The 20,489-nt window shown below is 39.9% G+C and overlaps 2 protein-coding genes across 2 annotated transcripts in view; both read left to right on the forward strand.

Moving 5' to 3' along the window:
• The window catches only part of mybpc1 (myosin binding protein C1), a 36,889-nt gene extending 26,285 nt beyond the window's left edge, over positions 1–10,604 (forward strand). The window contains exons 22-33 of the mRNA XM_085436280.1: positions 592–751; positions 844–948; positions 1,030–1,218; positions 1,739–1,873; positions 3,256–3,423; positions 3,550–3,638; positions 3,714–3,909; positions 4,031–4,170; positions 4,251–4,410; positions 4,840–4,976; positions 5,052–5,238; positions 9,782–10,604. Of these exons, the coding sequence (XP_085292406.1) occupies positions 592–751; positions 844–948; positions 1,030–1,218; positions 1,739–1,873; positions 3,256–3,423; positions 3,550–3,638; positions 3,714–3,909; positions 4,031–4,170; positions 4,251–4,410; positions 4,840–4,976; positions 5,052–5,238; positions 9,782–9,879 (1,764 nt within the window). The 3' untranslated portion in view covers positions 9,880–10,604. The remainder of the gene's footprint in view (positions 1–591; positions 752–843; positions 949–1,029; positions 1,219–1,738; positions 1,874–3,255; positions 3,424–3,549; positions 3,639–3,713; positions 3,910–4,030; positions 4,171–4,250; positions 4,411–4,839; positions 4,977–5,051; positions 5,239–9,781) is intronic.
• A 1,935-nt stretch (positions 10,605–12,539) lies between these two features.
• Positions 12,540–20,351, forward strand: chpt1 (choline phosphotransferase 1). Its single transcript, XM_085435965.1, has 8 exons — positions 12,540–12,986; positions 14,903–15,050; positions 15,183–15,324; positions 16,316–16,400; positions 16,880–17,011; positions 17,094–17,252; positions 17,376–17,501; positions 18,670–20,351. The coding sequence occupies exons 1-8, from the start codon at positions 12,747–12,749 to the stop codon at positions 18,784–18,786; spliced, it is 1,149 nt and encodes a 382-aa protein (XP_085292091.1). The 5' UTR covers positions 12,540–12,746; the 3' UTR covers positions 18,787–20,351.
• The last annotated feature ends 138 nt before the right edge of the window (positions 20,352–20,489 follow it).

Here is a 20,489-nt window from a genome sequence, read left to right on the forward strand (position 1 = left end):
AATGACAGAGGTACTCGATAACATTGCTTTTATATAGAAATACAACCAGAAGGCAGCCAGCTGAGTCAAGTCCCCTATTACAAAGACACTCTGAGTCATTGGTGCAGACTGAGTCAGACTGATTGCAAAGTGCTGTCAATCTCTCCGCATTTATAATTTTGGTTTATTTTGGTTATTTACACACCTCTAATCTCTCCAAGCACGATTGCTGATTTTGCTGGACTGTAATTATTTGGAGACAGGTTGCCTCCCAGAATTGACCTTTGTGAAAGCAGTCACTGCAGCTCTTTGCAATCTGTCACTAAATGTGAAAAAATTCAGTCCAACCACCGATTTTGCAGCTAGATTTTTTCTAGCTGCAAGCAGGTTACCGTCTTATTTTCACCTTCTTGTGATTGAACTTTTAACGTTTGTTGTAACCTGCTTGGTAGCTAGTTAGTACCATGTCAGTGAATATCACATTTAGAGTTATAATGTAAATATTTTTTTTTCATAGAAAGACTAATTTGTGACAAAAAATCTGTTTTTATGTCCTCATATGGTACTCACGAGGTCTTCTGTGTCTTTTGCCTTTAATCTCTTTTACCTCAGGTGATTCTCGAGTCAGGTCACCGCGTCCACGCTGAGACATACAGCGACCACACGAGTCTGACAATTGAGGTCACTGAGCGGGAGGACACAGGAAACTACAAGATAGTTCTGCAGAACGAGGCTGGTGAAGCCACAGCTAGTGTCAAAATCAAGGTTGTTGGTAAGACAGTGCAGCACCTTTCAAACAAAATATAAAATATACAATTCTTAACTTGCTTTTTGAATCATTTTTGAATCATGTGTTGTCTTCAGACATCCCCGACCCTCCTGAAGCTCCCTTGGTCCCAGTGGTGGGTGGTGATTGGTGTTCTATGACATGGGAACCTCCAAAGTATGATGGAGGCTCGCCAGTCTTAGGTAAACCTTGCAGCACACTTGTTACCAAGCTTTACATGCATATGTTGGTGTTACATAACACTTTCTGGCTGCCCTCTAAAGGCTATTACATTGAGAGAAAAAAGAAGCAGAGCTCCAGATGGATGAGACTGAACTTTGACCTGATCAAGGAGACTACATTTGAACCCAAGAAGATGATTGAAGGAGTGCCGTATGAAGTGCGGATCTTTGCAGTCAACGCCATCGGTGTGTCCAAACCCAGTGAACCTTCCAAAGCCTTTACTCCTCTCGGTGAGTCCCCCAAACATTTCTTAGTACCATAAACCTATGACCTATGATCTGCAAAAATTCTATTTAAGGAAGAATAATACAGTCTCACATAAGGCTTTATTATAATGGGCAAAAGTCCTGTGATAGTACGTGTCTGATCTGCCCTTGGTACCCCAGTGACACAGCTGTTCCCCCTCATACCCACTATCCCAAGCATTTTGGCTGTGACCTCCACTGGACACGCAAGAGCTTTAGAGGATATTAAATATGTCTTTATAATGGCTGCCAAATCATCTGTGGATTAGAGGTTTAGGAGATCAGGTCTGTCAGAGGGTTCAGCAGGAGTTAAATGTGATTCAGAATACAAGAATAGATAGCAAGAGCAGGGGCTAATGGGATCTGACAGGGAGACTGATGGCATACCAGCTAAAGTGAGAGGCGCCTTGGTCACGTGTTTATGACTTGCCAAAATGGATGTTTTCTCATCTTGTTCACATTCGCTGTTTAAACCCGAGTGACGAAAACATTTATCTCAACACAGCTGTTACCAGTGAACCCACCATGCTGGTCGTGGATGACGTTACTGACACCACTGTGACGGTAAAGTGGCGTCCACCTGAAACCATTGGAGCTGCTGGGCTGGACGGATACTTAGTGGAGTATTGCGTAGAAGGAAGTGAGTTAGATTTCACTTGACTAACGAACTACATGATAGTAAGGCCCTACAATTTATTGCACAAATTGTACAAAAGCAAATGTCATATGTGCATACATACACAAAGGGGTTTAAACTGCAACCAAATCCAGCTGGTATTGTGATTCTGACAGAATCAGAGATTTAGGATCAGACTGACTGCAAAACAGCACAAAAATACTGAATGCAGTATTGTGAGAGTCCATACATAGACATACAGAAAATATAAAGAAAGAATAAATCCCAAGTCACTGTGTATGCATACTCGGCCACTTCATTAGGTATAATTATTCCTGCACTAGAATATCTAATCAGCCAATCACATAATTAGATTAGATTAGATTAGATTAGATTAGATTAGATTAGATTAGATGAATCTTTATTAATCCCTCGGGTGGGTTCCTGCATGTTACAGGTGCAATAAGGGGAATGAGAGTAAGGATATAAGCATAAATACACCATATATACACATATACAAATATATAAATACAGAATATACAATATGGATAAATAGGATTGCACATTTGAGTGAGCATATTGCACAGTGATTATTGATTGCACAGGCGAATATAAGAAAAAAACAAATATTGCAAATATTGCACAGTGTAACAAAGCACTACAGCTCAGTTGTTCCCGCCCTCCTTTGTCCTCCTGTTTCCCCTCCGCCTCCCCTCCAGTGAGGAGTTAAACAGTCTGATGGCGTGTGGGACAGAGGAGTTTTTAAATCTATTGCTTTTTGACTTTTTGACAGCAACCTGTCGCTGAATAGGCTCCTCTGATTGTTTACAACCTTGTGCAGAGGATGCCCAGCATTGTTCATAAGGACAGCAATGCAATGCATTTAGGCATGTAGGCATGGTCAATATGACCTGCTGAAGTTTAAACTGAGCATCAAAATGGAGAAGAAAGGTGATTTAAGTAACTTTGAAGGTAGGATGGTTGTTGGTACCTGACTGGCTGGTCTGAGTTTTTCAGAAACTGCTGATCTACTGGGATTTTCCTGCACAATCATCTCTAGGATTCCAAACACCATTATATAATAGCTTTAGAAGAAACTATACTATTAATATTGTAAAAGTGAAATCTGAAGCCGAAGAATAACAGTCAGTGTTTTTAAGTACACAATAAATACATAATAATTTACCAGACTTACAATAGTGCACTGGACACTATACAATAGTGTGGCTGAGTAAAAAAAAAATGAGACCAGCTGTAGCATGTAACCAATCTGTAAAACCAGTTTTATTAAGCACTTCAAGTTTTTAGCTTGTTTCTTCTAACCCACAAAATAGATGCACAACCAGTCAGACATGAAACCAGTTTAAATAGTATTTTTCACCATGACTGTATTTTTTTCCTTACAGCTAATGATTGGGTAATATCCAACAAGGAGCTGACAGAGAAAACCAGGTACACCATCACCGGTCTGAGTCCAGGGTGTAAAATTTTAGTTCGTGTCAAAGCCGTCAATGCAGCTGGAGCTAGCACTCCACGTACCCTGCAGCATGCTATCCTGGTTAAAGAGGTTGTTGGTGAGCTCTTTAAAGTTCATTATATATGTTCTGCTGTAACACTGCAACAAATTAAATTAATACTGACATAAAATAAATCATAAAACGTTCCTTTATAACACACATTTTGGTGTAACTGCTCCACAGAACCACCCAAGATCCGCGTCCCACGGCACTTGAAGCAGACTTACACTCGCAAAGTTGGAGAAACAGTCAACCTTGTGGTGCCATTTATGGTAAATATGCCAGTTATACTGATATTGCACATCTCTTCAACAGAATACTGAGCTCATGTTGCAATTTGTGTGCAGGGCAAACCCCGACCGAAGGTCACCTGGCTGAAGGATGGCAACCCTATAGAGCCTTCACAAGTTAGCATCCGTAACACAGACTGTGACAGCATCATCTTCATCCGCAAAGCAGAACGCAGCCACTCTGGGAAGTATGACATGACAGTGCAGGTTGAAAACCATGTGGACACAGCCATACTTGACATACAGATTGTAGGTGAGTGAGCAAAATCACTATAAGATCATACGAAAGATAGAAGTGCTCATTGACATCAGAGTGGAGCTTTATAAGGAATGTCTATATTATGAGATTATATATCTTTTTCTCCTATTTTTAGATCTACCTGGACCTCCTCAGTGTGTGAATATTGAAGATGTTTGGAGTGGAAATGTAGCTCTGGTCTGGACCCCTCCAAAGGACAATGGGAACGCCCCAATAACAGGCTACACCATTCAAAAAGCAGACAAAAAGACAATGGTAGAAGATGGTCTCATACTGCAAATGAAAACCATTCTAGATACGCTATATCTTCAGCTCACATGCATTACTCTTTTTAGGAATGGTTCACATGCATTGAGCACTACCATCGCAACTGCATTACCATCACAGAACTGGTAGTTGGGAACGAGTACTTCTTCAGGATCTTCTCTGAGAATATGTGTGGCCTGAGTGAAACCGCCACCCAAACCAAAAAGAGTGCCCTCATCGTCAAAGAAGGTACAGCTGACTGTGTGTTTATGAGAGTGTAGGTGAGAGTAAGATCAAAAGATTTACTGTGAAAAACCAAATCTTCTAATTTCAGATGGAGGAAAATGCTTCCAAAGCTGAAACTCTGGAAGAAATCACATTTTACTTACATGCCGATATAAAGTTGTTGTTACTTTTTTGGGGTTTTTTTACAGCTCTTATCTGAAAGGTACTGTCAGTGATGTTTTCCACCCTAAAGTGAGCCTGATTCACAGCCTCACTTGTGAAACTCCAAGGGTTCGGTGTATGACTGACAGGCCCTTCAATGGTGTCTCAGTCTCAGCTGATGATAAATAAAAAAAATACTGTCTTTCCCTCATCACATAGGGAATATCCCACATGATACCGCTCAGAGCCAGTATCATGTACAACCCCATTCCTTTACCCTTACCCCCACAGGCTTGCAGATGAAAACACAAGAGTACAATGACCACGACTTCAAGGAGGCGCCGAAGTTCACACAGCCACTTATCAACACTTTCGCCGTGGCCGGCTACAACACTACTCTTAACTGCAGCGTGCGTGCCAACCCAAGGGTAAGTGGAAGAACTAAAAGTAAAAGTGGTCCTATCAGCAGAGTCCTTTGCTGATGTTTCTATTTCTATGTGCAGCCCAAAGTGATCTGGATGAAGAATAAGATAACCATCATTGACGATCCGCGCTACCGTATGTTTAGCAGCCAAGGAGTCTGCACTCTGGAGATCAGGAAGCCCAGTCCCTATGATGGTGGAATGTACACCTGCAAGGCCATCAATGAACTAGGAGAGGCTCAAGTGGACTGCAAACTGGAAGTTAAAGGTCAGTGTGGACCTTGATATGACCCCCGGCCTCCTCCTTGGGTGCCTGTCTTCACCTGAGTCTGGTTTCCCAAATGTTTTTGTTGTATTTTTTAATGTTCTTTTAAGATATGTGCATCTTTAATGCAAACAGAAGCTATTAACGCATTTATGATCACAATCATCACTGAACGTACAGAGGCAGAGAGCCTTTGGGAAACCAACTCGACCTGGGTACGCTAGTGTTTGAACTGTGCGTGCAGTTCAGCAAAGGGACGATATAGGCGGTGGACATGTAAGTATCTGTACTGGGTTGCACCAGCTATTCGTAAATTCATGGTAAAGTCTTCATCAAGCTCCTAGCAACTTGTTCCTGGTGATTTACAAAGTTGGATTGCACAATTAAAACTTATGAAATGTGTTAGACTTGAGCAATGTGTAAGTTGGTCATGCATGGTGTCTGGGAGAGCTCAACGATGTAAAAGACAAACTACATGGTCGCAATGCCTGAAAAGGGGAAAACACTTTGGATTCTTACCAGTTTTTTTTTTATCTTCTAATGTTTTTATTAGGATCTTTCTTGCTTTCTTATTCATACAGTCAGTTCTTAGGTTTAGTTCCATATGACCTCAGGTTTATTTAGTCAGTTCCCTTTTGTGTTCCCAGTTTGTGTCAGTCTTGTCTTGCTTTATATGTTTCTACTGTATATTCACCCGTCTTGTCCTCCTGTCTTCCCTTGTGTCATGTTAATCCTATTCCCCTGTTCCATCTGGATGGTAGTTGCTGTTTTAGGGCAGCATGTGGCTCAGGAGGTCGAGCGGATCATTATTGGATGAATGACACTTACAGTCAAACTCGAAGTTCTTTAAATGCTCATCTTAATAGAAAGGCACCTTATAAGTAGAAAGACACATAGTAATATGCAGAGATGGGCAGTAACGCGTTACTGTAATCTGATTACTTTTTTCAGGTAACAAGTAAAGTAAGGGATTACTATTGCAAAAACGGTAATTAGATTACCGTTACTTTCCCGTAGGAACGCTGCGTTACTGCGTTACTAAAACCGTGATTTTTTGCGAGAATGTCCCATGACAGTGACGTAAGCGAGTGCGACGTTCGTGACAACAGCTGTGTGCAGATCAACAATGGATCATATATCGAGTGCGGGAGAGAGTATGAGCGTGCAGCGTTTAAAGCGTGGAAGTACTGACCTTACTTTGAGTTTGATTCCATAAAAAGTGACAAAAACATTAGTGTCCGTTGTGTGTGGGAAGAAAACTTCTTTTTAAAGCGAAAAAAAACCCTAAACTTCCAAGCAAGCACCGAGTGCGCAACGATGTAATGGGAAATTCACAAAGAAACTCGTGGATTCTTACACTGACCGCTGCGGCACACCTGCACCAGGGTAAACCTCCGCCTACGCCACTCCTGCTTTACAGGTGAAAATAGAGCACCAGGACCGCTAGTCTTTGATGTTATTTATTTCCTGCTGTGTTTTACTTGCATCTATTTGAAAGAGTGAGTGTAAACACAAAAAAAAATATTTTATTTTATGTGCTGGAATGTGTAGAAAAAAGGTTTAAATGTTAAACTAATTTCTTCAAGTCAGAGAATGTTGCATATAATTAAATTTTTGCTTGATGCATAAAGTTAAAAGGTTAAAACTAATAAAACAAGTTTTAAAAAGAGACTTTGCCATTTGATTACATTTTGTATGATGGATTATGCAGAAAAGTAGAATTGGGCTGAAAGATCTATCGCTTTATCACCTACTCAGGTTGTAAATCGTGTTTTTAAAAAGTAACTAAGTAACTAAGTAATTAATTACTTTTGAAAATAAGTAATTAGTAAAGTAACGGGATTACTGTTTTGGGGAAGTAATCAGTAATTAGTTACTGATTACTTTTTTCAAGTAACTTGACCAACACTGGTAATATGTGAAGCCTTGTGTTTTTCAGAGTCACAATCTCGGTGTTTAGAAACCAGATGTGATGAGGTGGGGTGGATCTGACTGTGAAACCACACACGCATTACATAAAAACTGGTCAGTCACAAGTTTTTTAGCCAATGAGCATAACCTGGATAAACTCTGCATGACCAAGACTTACAAACTTGAAATAATTTTTCATTCATTCATTTAATATGATTAAAATGAATCACTGAGACTTAGTGGTTCATTTCAAACGGGAAAGTGTTTTCACAGGTCAAGTTAAAGAGCCGTTTTCCCATTGACTTTATAAGGACTGAAGGCCGTTTCCCAACACCTGCTTACAAACAGTCACAGATTGGTGAAGGTTTCCAAATTGACACTTTCAGCTGCTCCCTTATCCACAAAGGATATCCACAGTATGTTTAATTTGGCAGATATTATACATGAATTGCTTTTCCTGATACAACCCCAAAGTGCATTATGTCTCCTTCTGTGCCTGGGGCTGAACTAAGGACCTTTGTAGGCAAATGTGCTATTTGCCAATAACTGCTAATTTATTGCCAACACTATGCAAGCCAAGCAGCTGGGTCATTTACCATCATTGGTATAACATTTTAAAGTTAAGGGTGTCATGTCAGACGTCAGCTTTATCCGTTTTTCCTACATAAGATTTATTTTGTTTTGTGCAATCCACTTTGATAAAGTGATGTGTAAATCTGCACTTATTGACTAACTACACTTAAACTTACGAACACCTGGTGCAACTGGTCTATGGATTCCATTTTGAGAGAATATATAAATAATAATCATTTCATGTGTGTCCAGTGTACATAATATCTGGTGACACTTTTCCATCACCACAACATGCAGACGTTTATCCCTTGTGTTGTCACACCTCTCTCTATTCAGTCCAGTCCATCCAGCCATCCTCTTCATCATCACAGCACACCACCTCAGCACCAGTCACACCACAGGAGGCAATAACATATGTAACATATGATATTTTTGTGTTTGTATTATTCAGTGTTTCCATCTTAAAATATGCTCCACAGATTCCAGTGTCTTCTTTATGCTCCACGGTTAACTCCTCATATAAAAGAGTTCAGTAATAACTCAGCTGTTTTCCCTGGTGCGCATATAACTCCATGTAAACATTTTAACCCCTCTTCTCTTCTCTTCTCCCTCCTAGTCCAAACTCAAGAATTGTGAATATATGTTCTCATATAAGGTAAGCTTTCATATGGTTTTGGCATATGAAGCTTATGTCATTCATTATGCGTCTTCAAGCCTGTGCAACCTCGCTTTTCTCAGCTTGTGGGTCTCTGGCAGTCGTTCTTCCCCTTGAGAGGAGAACCAACAGAACATGTCACATTTGCATGATGGCTTTTGCCAGGTTTTTTCTAAACCTGGATTGCTGTACCTGGCTGACTTTAAAAGCTCCGTTTTGAGTATTTGAATTTATTGTTGGCGTGATATTGTGAGACTCTCTGTTTTGTAACCTGTAGCAGAAATTAGGTGAGTAAAAGGTTTGCAAATCTTCTAACCTTTGTTGAGATATCAAGTGCATCATCTGAAGGGACTGAGAAGCTCTATGCTATGAAGGCATTGACTGTGGCTGAACAACATCAAACACCAAAGAAAACATACTAAACTATATTTTCTGTTTGGACCTGCCTGATGAGTGGTGTATGCATAAACGCAGCAGAAATTATATATACTGTATTTTGTAGGTTTTTGCTTGTTGCAGATGACTGGAGACATTATTCATTAATTTTTTTTTTTTTGCAAAGATTGCAGACCTGAATTGAAACATGTTGTGGAATCAGCTGTGCTTGTGCCTGTATGCTGTGGCCCAGTTCCATACTATGCGCTAATACTGAGCAAATATGCAGGGTTTACGCTGCGTTCACATGGTGAAAGTGACAAAATACTCGTCTCAATTTTCAGTGCTGTATTTGAGTGTGCAGAACTATTGTGCTTGTCCCTATTTTATGTCACATACAGTGCTGTGCAAAAGTCTTGAGCCACCTGTATTTTCTTTTTATTTTGCTTCCAGGGAGCCAGACTTTCATGTAATATTTTACAAGTGGTGTTGAGCATTTGGGAGAAAACTTTTAGATCAAATTTTGTACACCTAGGTGAAGTCAGTGACTTTGCATCTTGTGTCACAGATCATATCATTTAAAACTGCATGTACTAAAAGTCATGCATAGTCCACATTTGCTCTAATTAATAATTTTCTTCACTACAAATTACCAAATAAATGGATGAAATTCCAATCACCTGTATTTTGTGTTTAGTGATCATTATCAGAATGCAGTATCCTTTTATTGCTACTGTAATGATAGCATGCCTTTAAACTCTTGTATACTGTGCAGAAAGACATACAAAGACAGTGTATACTATGGAACTGGGACAAACTGGGTTGGCATTGCATTCAGAAGCCATCCTGAGCACCCTCTTTCCCTCTTTAGAGCTTGTGGTTCTCTCCATTGAGTTTTATTTGCTTTTCTCTGCTCACCCTATTGCTCTTCAGCTTTTCTCCTTCATCTTCCCCTCTCTATTTTTCACTCTCCACATATGTCTCTGTGCCTCACAGCAATATTCTAAGAGAGTTTTTCTCCCTGTCCCTTAGGAGGCTTCACCTTCTATGAACTCATGCAACGTGGAGTGCCCCTACATCTGATTGACAAGTATATGACCGAGTCGAAGGTTGTTGAGCAAGAGAAGTAAAAACTGAGCACAGTGCAATAAGACATTTTTGGCTTGCAAACATCTGATGCCACTAGTTACCCTGTTCTCTCAACTGCTGAGGTCAGCAGCCTGCAGGTGGATGGAGGGAAGATGGGACAGGTGGGTGGGTGTGAGGGAGGGTATACCAGTCCGGTGTGGTATGCTGTGTGCAGCTTTGGAGCTAGTTACCATGAGAAAAAAAAAAGCCAGTTCATCTTCTTTATCACTCTGTTATGTTTGAAAGACTCAGCTCAGATGCATGTTGGCAGTGTTTTGGTTCTAGCTTTAATAAGGAATTGTAGTGTGAAAAAAAACAAGCTCATGGTGCACAACCAGTGACACACAGCTAGAGTATTTTCATGTGGATTTTTGTCAGGAGTGCTTTTTGAAGGTGGCTGATTACTTCTGGGCTCTGAAAGATTTAGTTTGATGTTTAAAGGGTGTCAGTGAACTAATACGTGGCAAGAAAAGTGAGAACAGACTTGAGTAATGTTGGACAAATGAATGTTTTCACTTTTCTGATATGAATCACATTAACATTTCACTTTTTCTGTTGAGTTAGTAAGACAATAGAGAGATTTACACAAAGTCCATACATGTCATTAAACTTTTGAATTCTTGGATTCATACTGGACTGAGGTTTGATTGGGGTTAAAACATGTGTGCATGCCTTTACCTTTGTAATTACAACCTGTGGACAACAATAAAAGACACTTTAAAAAATAGTATGTCTGTTGTTGATTTCTGTACTCTTGTGTTGTAGGAATTAATCTTCTTTTCTAGTCTGTGACAGATTCACTGTGTAATTGACCTCATTAATTCATTTTAGTCATATTTATTTATTTTGCAAACCAGAAATAGCACGAGGGTTTATGGAATGAGTCATGTATGTGAGATCTGGAAAATATGTTCAGACATATGGAAGGTCTTATGTTTGAATATACTGACTTGACCATATAAACAGGGGGGTAGTTAAAGGAGACCTACTGTGGTGCTCAAAAGTTGACACAGAGTATTGACACAGGTATTGACACAGAATAACCCATTTTTTTAATGGCAAATCTCATAAAACCATAGTTTATTCACAATAGAATATAGAAAACATAAAATATTGAAACTGAGAAAATGTGCCATCTGAAGACGAAAAAAACCAAACACCCATTTTTATGGCAAAACAAATCTTAAAAAGCCGGGACAGGGCTATGTTTCACCCTCTGTTTTTAAGAACAGTCTGAACACTGAAGAAAACAGTTGCTGGAGTTTTGGGAGAGGATTTATTCCCATCCATGTCTGATAAAGGCAGGCCTGGGTCTTTTCTGTTGTATTTTTCATTTCATTATGCTCCAAATGTCTGTAGGCCGGTTCAGCACCTGCTCTCGTCTACTACAAAGCTCTGCTATTGTCTTAGATGCAGTATGTGGTTTAGCATTGTCTTGCTGAAAATCCAAGACCTTTTCTGAAAAGAAAAACTGTCTAGATGGGAGCATATGTTGTTCTAAAACCTGTATATACCTTTCCCCAGTGGAGACACCTGGGGAACACAGCTGATTAGAATCTAACTAATGAAACGAGGGAAAGCAAACTCGCCATAATGCATATGAGACAAGGGAGTCGAAGTAAATTAAAAACAGGAAGTAATGAAGACCCAGACTAAGACATGTGACGTTGACACAGGGAAAATGTAAACAAATGCCAAGGTGTGACTAACTGGGAAGAAAAGGCTCACTTGATATATAAATATATATATATAGAGAGAGATCATTATTTTTGTGAATAATTTTAATAAACAAACTTAGATCCAACAACCAAATGCAAGGGAAATTTATTAGGAGATTCATTTATTGTGAACCCAAACATATCATAAACAGCTACAGGAGGTATTCTTCAAATTAAGAGTATAGGTATGACACAGGTATTTGTTACACCTGTTATAGTCAGTTATAGTCATGTAAACAATCCAATCTCTGTGAACATAAAGAATCAAATCCCTCTAATGCAGCAAATTAAACCCTTGAGTTAATAACTTAGAAACTATGATTATTAGCCCAAGTACCATAAACAGACCTAGAGAATGTAGGCTAATATTTCTGATTGTTTTTATCATTTGATGTGCGATCTATTTACAAATCCACACTTTTCAAAGCTTAGTAAAAACACAACTCATGTTTACCTTATTTTTTCTTTTAAATTTACATTAGTTAATCTTTAAAAGAACAACATGATTCCAGGTGTTTTTTCTTCTAAAATTAACTATTAACTAAATTAAATAAATTTAACATTTTTTTTAATCTAACTTTAGCTTTTAGTTTAGAACTAACAAAGTGAGCAAGAAGCACAAGGAGAACAGCTACACTAAGGCAGGTCAAATATGATATGATATTTTAAATGTTTGTGTGGTACTTTCTATATGTTAATGATACCACCTACACTTTTAAGAATCATCGTTTCTAAGTTATAAGGCTTAACCTACATGAATGAGGTAATTATGGGCCTAAATGCATCTGCCAGTCATACAATATGTGCTTAGGTTTGCTTATATTTTAGCAAGTTTATGAGCCAACCAGATGGTTATTATCACAGTGTTATACACTCTTAGGCGCAGGCTATGTGCATTTAAACTTCCCGGTAGATAGCCACGTTATCCCTTCCGGACATTCGCTTCCTGCCGAGACGCACCTCGGCCAGAAACGTATAGACATCCACAGCGCTTGGTTCCGCTGTGAAAATGGCCTTTGCTGCTCGTCTACCCTAGACATACCAGATGAGCTGCTGCTGTCTCCTGGAGTCGGCCAACCCTGTCTGAAACACCACCCGGGAATATCAGGGAGTTTTTGCGGTACTCAGAGGAGTGACGAGGCAGAAAAATAATGCCACATTTCCTGTGGCCAGAGCCGTTGTCACCCGCTCAACTAAAGCGGCTGGAGGAGCATAAATACAGCGCCTCCGGTAGATCCCTATTTGAGCCGCCGTGTCAGATCTACTGGAACTGGCTCGTCCAGCAGATACCGACATGGATCGCACCAAATACACTGACTATTGTTGGACTGCTGGTTAATGTCCTCTCCACGTTGGTGCTTGTGTATTATTGTCCCACGGCAACAGAAGAGGTGAGTATAGCGACTGGGGCTAAAGTTTCAAATGTCTACCCATCTCTGCTATGAAAAGACCGTCCTCCATTTAGAAAATGCGTAGGCTAAAGATACACCGCAACCTGTAAGACCCAGATAGCTCAACAAATAGGATTGATTATATTTACTGAGTCCATTGGGGATACTTACTAATTCGGCAAACATTTGAGCTTCACAGCTGCTTGTATTTTAACGTCATATCTACCTTATAGATGGGGCCGTTGTGCTAGCTAACGCCGCAGGCGCTGTATTTTTTGGACTGTTCTGTAGTGTCAAACAGCTAAATTTAAATTTGGTAGTGTAAGCCGAAGTAAGCTTGGAGTCCGTCTCCAGGTTTTTCAGGAAAACCTTTTTTGCTCTTTTTTTAAACCCAAGCATGGCCACAAGCAAGCCGAGACGCTTTAAAGGGGGTTTTAATCGTATTAGGGACGACGTGGACAAGAATAACTGATATATCGGCGGTCATGTGACTTTAGAAACAGCAATTTGTTTCATTGTTTCACTTAAGGCCACTATCTATCAGAGAAGAGGCGAATCATTTAGCAGCCATTTATTGGTAATTAAGAATTAAAATATAAAAGGGGGCGGGAGGGTGTCTAGCCCTTAACCAGACAAAAATATACTTATTTAAATGAGTAAGCTGATTTTGAAACGCCTCTATATTATTCTGTAATCTAAGAATACTATAGAGAATGTGCCTTGCAGGTAGCAAGTTTACCTAGGGCACAGTAAACCTGTCTGTCCCTGCAGCAGTGGGTCCAGCTGCTCATGCACAGGTTGGTGAGTTAATCAGACTTGCGCCTTTGCTCGTTCTAACTATGACAACCTTGCACCTGAGTCAAAGTCCATGCACTCCCACTGACTCCACCAGTTTCATCTACTGTTATTATGCATTGATTGAGGCATACAGTGTACGCTTTTATTTATGGAGAGTTAAGAGTTAAGTCCCATCGCTGTGCAAACAAACACACATTCACAGGAATTCATCGGAGCCTATGGAAATGGGTCAGAGTTTTCCCTCAAGGTACTGCTGTGATAAACTTAAACAAGTAGTCCACAAGGCTTTTGGGACATGTGCTTCATCTCTGTTGAAACACACTCTTTTTTTGTGTGTGGTTCTCTCTCTCTCAGTCACAGGCTTACACAAATGCTCTCTCTCTCTCTCACACACACACACACACATTGTAGTTTTGCAAACATGCTATGTTGGCCAGCATTACTGTCCAGATGGTCCATAACCTCCACCCTAGTAAAGAGGAGCTGAACTGGTCTAGTCAGCTGGAGTCCCTCCTACTACACACTTCAGAGAGATGTAGCACATATGGCACATAAGTATTATTTAAATCCAACAGTGCACACGTGTATGAATTCAAAAGCTCCATAAAATCCAAAACAAACAACTTCTGAAAATCCAATACCTCAACAAGTTACACAACCCTCTCCTCCCCCCTCATATGAATAAGAATTAAAGTTGTGAAATACAGATATGATTAGTAGAGACCATCTTGAAATGTGGTCAACAACTGCAATTTTTAAGAATTATATGATTCTAGACCAGGGTGTTACAAATAAATGACAGATTGCAAAGGAAGTGGGGTGGGTCTAAAGTGGTCCCTTGGTCCCTGTGATTTTGCAGGGGGATTTTGCACAGATTAAAATTTGGCCTGTCTTATAAGAGCTCAATTGATTTGGACTCTAAGACTGATTGGTAGTACTCAAGATCTTTGTGACTACATGAGAATGACTTAAATATTCACCAGTTACCCACATTTTCTTTAGCTCTACAACTATCTGTATTTTAAGTAGCTTAAATAGACCAATTAGGTGATTATCTGTGTTGTAAGAATGGGTGTGTAACTGTCAGTCTCCCTCTCTCGTCCCTTACCTGGCTTCAGGCTCCATCATGGGCTTTCATCCTGTCGGCTCTGGGGCTGTTCATCTACCAGTCTCTGGATGCTATTGATGGGAAACAGGCCAGGAGGACAAACAGCAGCTCAGCCCTTGGTGAGCTCTTCGACCACGGCTGTGATGCAGTCTCCACAGGTAATCTCCTAAACCCTGAAGTCTGCTGCGTTTGATTATAATAAACTGATTGTAGCATGTTAGTAAACAAAGCTTTGGCTTTAATTTCATTAACATGACTTTAATGTGCTTACCCCGGTGATTCTCTTTCAGTCTTTGTTGCTGTGGGAACGTGCATTTCATGTGGAATAGGACAATATCCAAACTGGACTTTCTTCTGTGGTTTTATTGGGATGTTTATGTTTTTCTGCGCCCACTGGCAGACCTATGTGTCCGGGACGCTCCGCTTTGGCCTGTAAGTCAAATATTTATTTTAAATGTATTTTTCTTTTAATATAAGAAAATGGTCATCATTATTAGTTTGCAACACTGAATGATAAAATAACTTGAAGACAGTAAGCTAATTTGCCTGGCAAGCCACTTCCACTGGCAGGTCAACGTTACCCCAAAGACCGTTCAAGCCCCGTCCACATGCAAAGTGTTTAACTTGTCATGCATTGCTTTGCATGTGATAGTTGGTTGCTAGTGAACAGTCCAGGTTCCTGTTGCCTAAATAATCCTTCAGTGCATTTACCAACTCACATAGTCACGTGGGGAAAAAAGAGAGTTTCTAGGGCTCTAAGCAGTCCTTTGAAAAATTGAGTATACTCCATGATTCGGTAGCTTGTATAACCACCTTTAGCTTATTTTCCCCCCTTTTTTTATTCTGTGTGACCTCAGCAGTCTCTCACATTATTATGGCCCACTCTTCTTTACAATGATGCTTTAGTTCATTGAGATTTGTGGGCACTGGTTTATGCACATCTCTCTTTAGGTCCCACCGCAGCATTTCAATTAGGTTGAGGTCTGGACTTCGTCATTAGAACATTTTATACTCTTATTTATCAATCATTCTGTTTTAGATTTGCTGCTGTGCCTGGGATATTTGTCCTGTTGCATGACCCAGTTTGGCCTAAGCTTTAGCTGTCGGACAGATGGCCTTGTATTTAATGCTTTTGGTATACAGAGGAGTTCATGGCTCACTCAGTGATCACAGGTCCTGTGGCTACAAACCAGCCCAAACCATCACCCTTACACCACCATGCCTGACAGTTGGTATGAGGTGTATGTGTTCCCCTGGAAGAGGAGAAAAGACCCACAGCCCATGTTGAATGGCTTGTTTTATGAGAACATCTAATTGTAGGATCCGGTCACACAGTGGCATTTAAAAATGCTGCAGTACCGATGCTGTTGTTAAACCTTCGCACTGTCACTTATCTCACACTTCCCTCATATGTTCTGCACAGGGTTGATGTCACAGAGGTGCAATTCGCCATCATAATCATGTATGTGATGTCAGCTTTCGGAGGCGTGAGCCTTTGGCAGTACACGGTAACTGAGAATCCATTTCTTCACACTCGCCTGCACAAATAGTGTACACACAGGGACACTTCCATTTCACCTCAAGTGTATAGTCAAACCTTTTTCTCCTTAGTTTTTACACCAGACAAACTAACTGAATCACTTCTTAGGCTTTAGTTGTCATGCTAGTCTTTAAATAGAATTTGTGTTTTACTTTTACTCTGTGCTGCCTTTGGAGGCTTGACTTAACATCACATGAGAGAAGTGAGAAGGTAAATATGGGTAGCTAAAGCCATGGCAACAGGTCATCTACTGGACATGATCTGGCTCAAAAAGCTGATGATGTCGCCCGCATTTGTTTGTGTTTTATTTGGATATATTTATTTATTTATTTGCTTTGCCCTCCCATCATGCTCAGCATGCTGCAGCTTTCATATAAGCACTTTTCTATTTTATAAGGAGAACGCTTCTTGTTTTCTCTTTATTTTGACCTCAATGTGTTCCCATAGTTGCCCATCATCGGACTGAAGCTGTATGCCTTCCCCGTCATGGGCATCATCGGGGGAGCCCTGTACTCCTGTTACAACTATTTCTATGTCATTTTGAATGGAGGGGTTGGCAAAAATGGCTCCACTGTGGCTGTAAGTTGTAAATACAGCATTATTTTAATATTTTAAAAAAATGTGTAAAGCGCAAAAACTAATCAATGTTTCTGCTCTTCAGGACACCAGCGTGCTGAGTCCCGGTTTGCACATCAGCCTCATCCTTACACTGGCCTTCATCATTTTCAAGAAGTCATCCAGCCACCTGTTTGAGCACCACCCCTGTTTGTACCTGCTCACCTTTGGAATGGTTATCGCCAAGATTTCCAACAAGCTGGTGGTACGTTGGTGTTCTCTTAATTGCCTGAATGAACTGTCACATATCTTCTTTTGTCTGTTTTAACCCATCGTTTAACCCAGTGTTTAACCTGTGTTTTCTTTCTTTCTTGAATCTTCTCTGTAGATGGCACACATGACCAAGAGTGAGTTATACCTACCAGACCCAGCCTTTATTGGGCCTGGCCTCCTATTCCTCAACCAGTACTTTAACAGCTTCATTGACGAACACATAGTCCTCTGGATCGCCATGGTTAGTACTGATCTCACAGGTGTCTTTGTTTAAAATGCAGCCCCACCCTTTTTGTCACCTCTAAGTAGCCACATTCTTTGCTCTTCTACCTATATGTGTATATAGTTAATACCTTAAATTATTTTCCTTGCATACTTTATTTAGTTGAGAGCTTTTCATTATAATGATAACAATAGAGAAATAAGATTGGAGCGTAGTGCCTTGATATACTTGTAGGACTTGTCAGCGTTGATGACTAATACGCACACAGTTAAATCAACTTCTCATAAGCACAGCGGCTTTCATTTCTGTCTGTGGGACTCTTATCTCTGCTAGTTGCCATCTAATCATTATAGTTGTGGTTCAAAGAGCACAAAGTTTCTACAATGCAAGTGAGATGACTTGTGATAAACCTTCCTTTGACACCCATGACTCGTGTTGTATCTCACACGCTGTTGCAAACCCCTACAGGGTTTCCAGCTGATCAGCTTTGAAAGGATAAATACAGTTTAAAAACTTTACACTTCAAAAGAACTTTACAGCCATGTTCTCTGCTATAAATGGTAATCTTTTGTCAGTGTGACGGCCGAGATGGTGCGCTGATATTCACTCAGAGTCAACAAATATATTAATAGCTGATGGGAAACCACCATTTGAATTTGGAGCCAGCGTAGGTGTGCAAACACGTTTTCCTCATTTGACACTGACATGCCACACTAGGGAGGGCAAAAGTATTACTAATGTCAGTAATCACATCCCGGTATTACAGATTCTGGCTTACTGGTTTTCCTTATAGCAATACTTATTGTCCATCTAAACATGCGTGTTAGGATCATTTTATAAATAATAGCCATCCATGACAACAAGAAAATATGTGATTGCATAAACAGGAAGCAGGAAGTTGGTTACTTAGTTTTCAAAGTGTGTGTCAGTCCTTCAGCCCTCAACAACCAGAAGCTTGTGCGTGTCTCGGGGTATGGCAGTGAACTGCTTTACTTTTTAAATGGAGGAAAGGAAACTGCTACAAAACTAAAGATTTCCATGTAAATTACTTCCTTGCGGTATCTAGTGGCTGTTCTTGTATCATCCTTTGTGGTACCATTTAATGATGCTGTCTGTTAGGGACCTGTATTGCATCTGAAATTACTATATCACCTAACATAGTACGTCTTTATTATTTTTGCTCCAGGTCCTCTCCAGTGTGGATTTGATACGCTACTGCACGGGCGTGTGCCTCCAGATCGCCTCCCACCTGCGCATCCACGTCTTTAGCATCACAACGCCGAGCCAGCTGCACCGCGACTGACGGTTTGCCCGGCGGGAGGAGGCGGGAGGGGACGCAGATCTCTTCCCGCTCCTGAAAGCAGACAGCGACCACGATGACGAGGAGAAACCCTCGACCTCGAGCCACTGCAGCCTTGACAAAGTAACCACTTCAGATTAAAACTCACACCCACTAAGAGGAAAGATAAAACTACCGTGATACAAAAAAAGAAGGAAAAAAAAAAACAACCAAGCATGGATCTGTTGAATGAAAAATTAACCCAAGTTTCCCTTGAAAACCCAGTTGCCTGATGAAGTCTTTCAGATTTTAATTTCAAGGTAAATGCATGTTGTTAGATTTAATTTTTTGAACATCATTTGGCACTTCCAGCTTATTCAACACAAAATACCAAAAAAAAAAAAAAATCTTTTAATAGGTATTTTTTTAGCTTGGGCAAATATCAAAGCATTTAAGTGAGCTTTAAATATGGAGACATGTTCCTCATGGATTGTTGTACAATTAACTAAACACATAAATATGACAATCACGAGTGACAATTTAAGTAAAATTTCTTTGATATCTGCTGAATCTGAATCAAATACCTGTTAAGAGTTTTCTTAATGACTTGTTTTAATTTGTTAAATTAAATAAGACTGAATTTGATACAAATTAGGGCTTTAAAGAAACTTTTTTTTTAAATAAACTTATAGACCTTAAAATAATTTCCAATAAGGTTTCCAATTTGGACCGGCAGGTTGTCAGCGAGCTGCATCGAAGGGTAACGATCGTGTGTTAATGCTGAAAATGATGATGTGTCTAAAGTTAGGCCGATCTCACAAACCCCACTGCAGTTGTTTTTTTTGTTTTTTGTTTTTGTTTCGACTCATCTCATCCTGCAGTCGTGGAAAACAATCCTTAAAAACATCTTCTCCGGCCTCTGGAGCACCGTCGACCGATGAAGCGTCAACACTCGGCTTGTTCTGCTTTCTCTGTTCTTCTCCCTGAAGGGCTAATGATTTTGTGTGATTGTACAGAATTGAACTGAAGATGCCTTAAATATTTTTGTTGTAATTACTGTTTAACTTGTGAATATTTAAAGCAGCTTTGTACATTTTTTCCCACTCAGTATCACACCAGATACAGTAATAATAGAACACTATCCTGGAAGGTTTTTTTTTTTTTTTTTTAACTATTCACTCATGTTCATTTATGCATAATTGTTATGTATATGTGACCGATTTCTTTTTTTAATTAAGTTTTGTTGGATTATTAGTAATTGTGTAGTGAATCTCAATGAAGGGTTGTAATCAGAATGAAACATCATTCAGGATCATTTGGGTAAAAAGGGACATTTCTGTAGAGCCGGTAAAAGATTTGAGGGCGTGTATTTTTTATTTTATTTTGAAAATTGCCATTGTCGTCCCCTTAGATTCTGACACTATACTCCTGTCTCGAGAAGCTTATTTATGGATGGACTTTAGAGCTATGCATTTCAAAGGTACAACTATGGTTCAAAATCACTTTGTTGCACTGTAATGCAGTGAAACACCTTTCTACTAACAGACATGAGTGGAAAAGATTGTAATAAAGAAAATATTTTTCATCCATTTTGATTGTTCCTGTCATTGGTGGAAAAAAGTACTGCAACACTACCTTGTAAAAATACTGCAAAGTGACTCAGGCTTTGAACACAGCATAGTTTTTGGTTTCCCAGATGAGCTGGTCTGATCTAAGGAGGATTTTCT

Source organism: Copadichromis virginalis, linkage group LG17, assembly GCF_057382275.1.
Source record: "Copadichromis virginalis isolate Kocher_CV1m ecotype Utaka linkage group LG17, C_Virginalis_male_GT1.1, whole genome shotgun sequence".
NCBI classification, from domain to species: Eukaryota; Metazoa; Chordata; class Actinopteri; order Cichliformes; family Cichlidae; genus Copadichromis; species Copadichromis virginalis.

Coding starts and splice junctions, on each gene's coding strand:
- chpt1 (XM_085435965.1), top strand. CDS start 12,747: ATGCCACATTTCCTGTGGCCAGAGCCGTTGTCACCCGCTCAACTAAAG. Junction 16,401..16,879: donor TGAGCCTTTGGCAGTACACG/GTAACTGAGAAT, acceptor GTGTTCCCATAG/TTGCCCATCATCGGACTGAA. Junction 17,253..17,375: donor AGATTTCCAACAAGCTGGTG/GTACGTTGGTGT, acceptor TCTTCTCTGTAG/ATGGCACACATGACCAAGAG.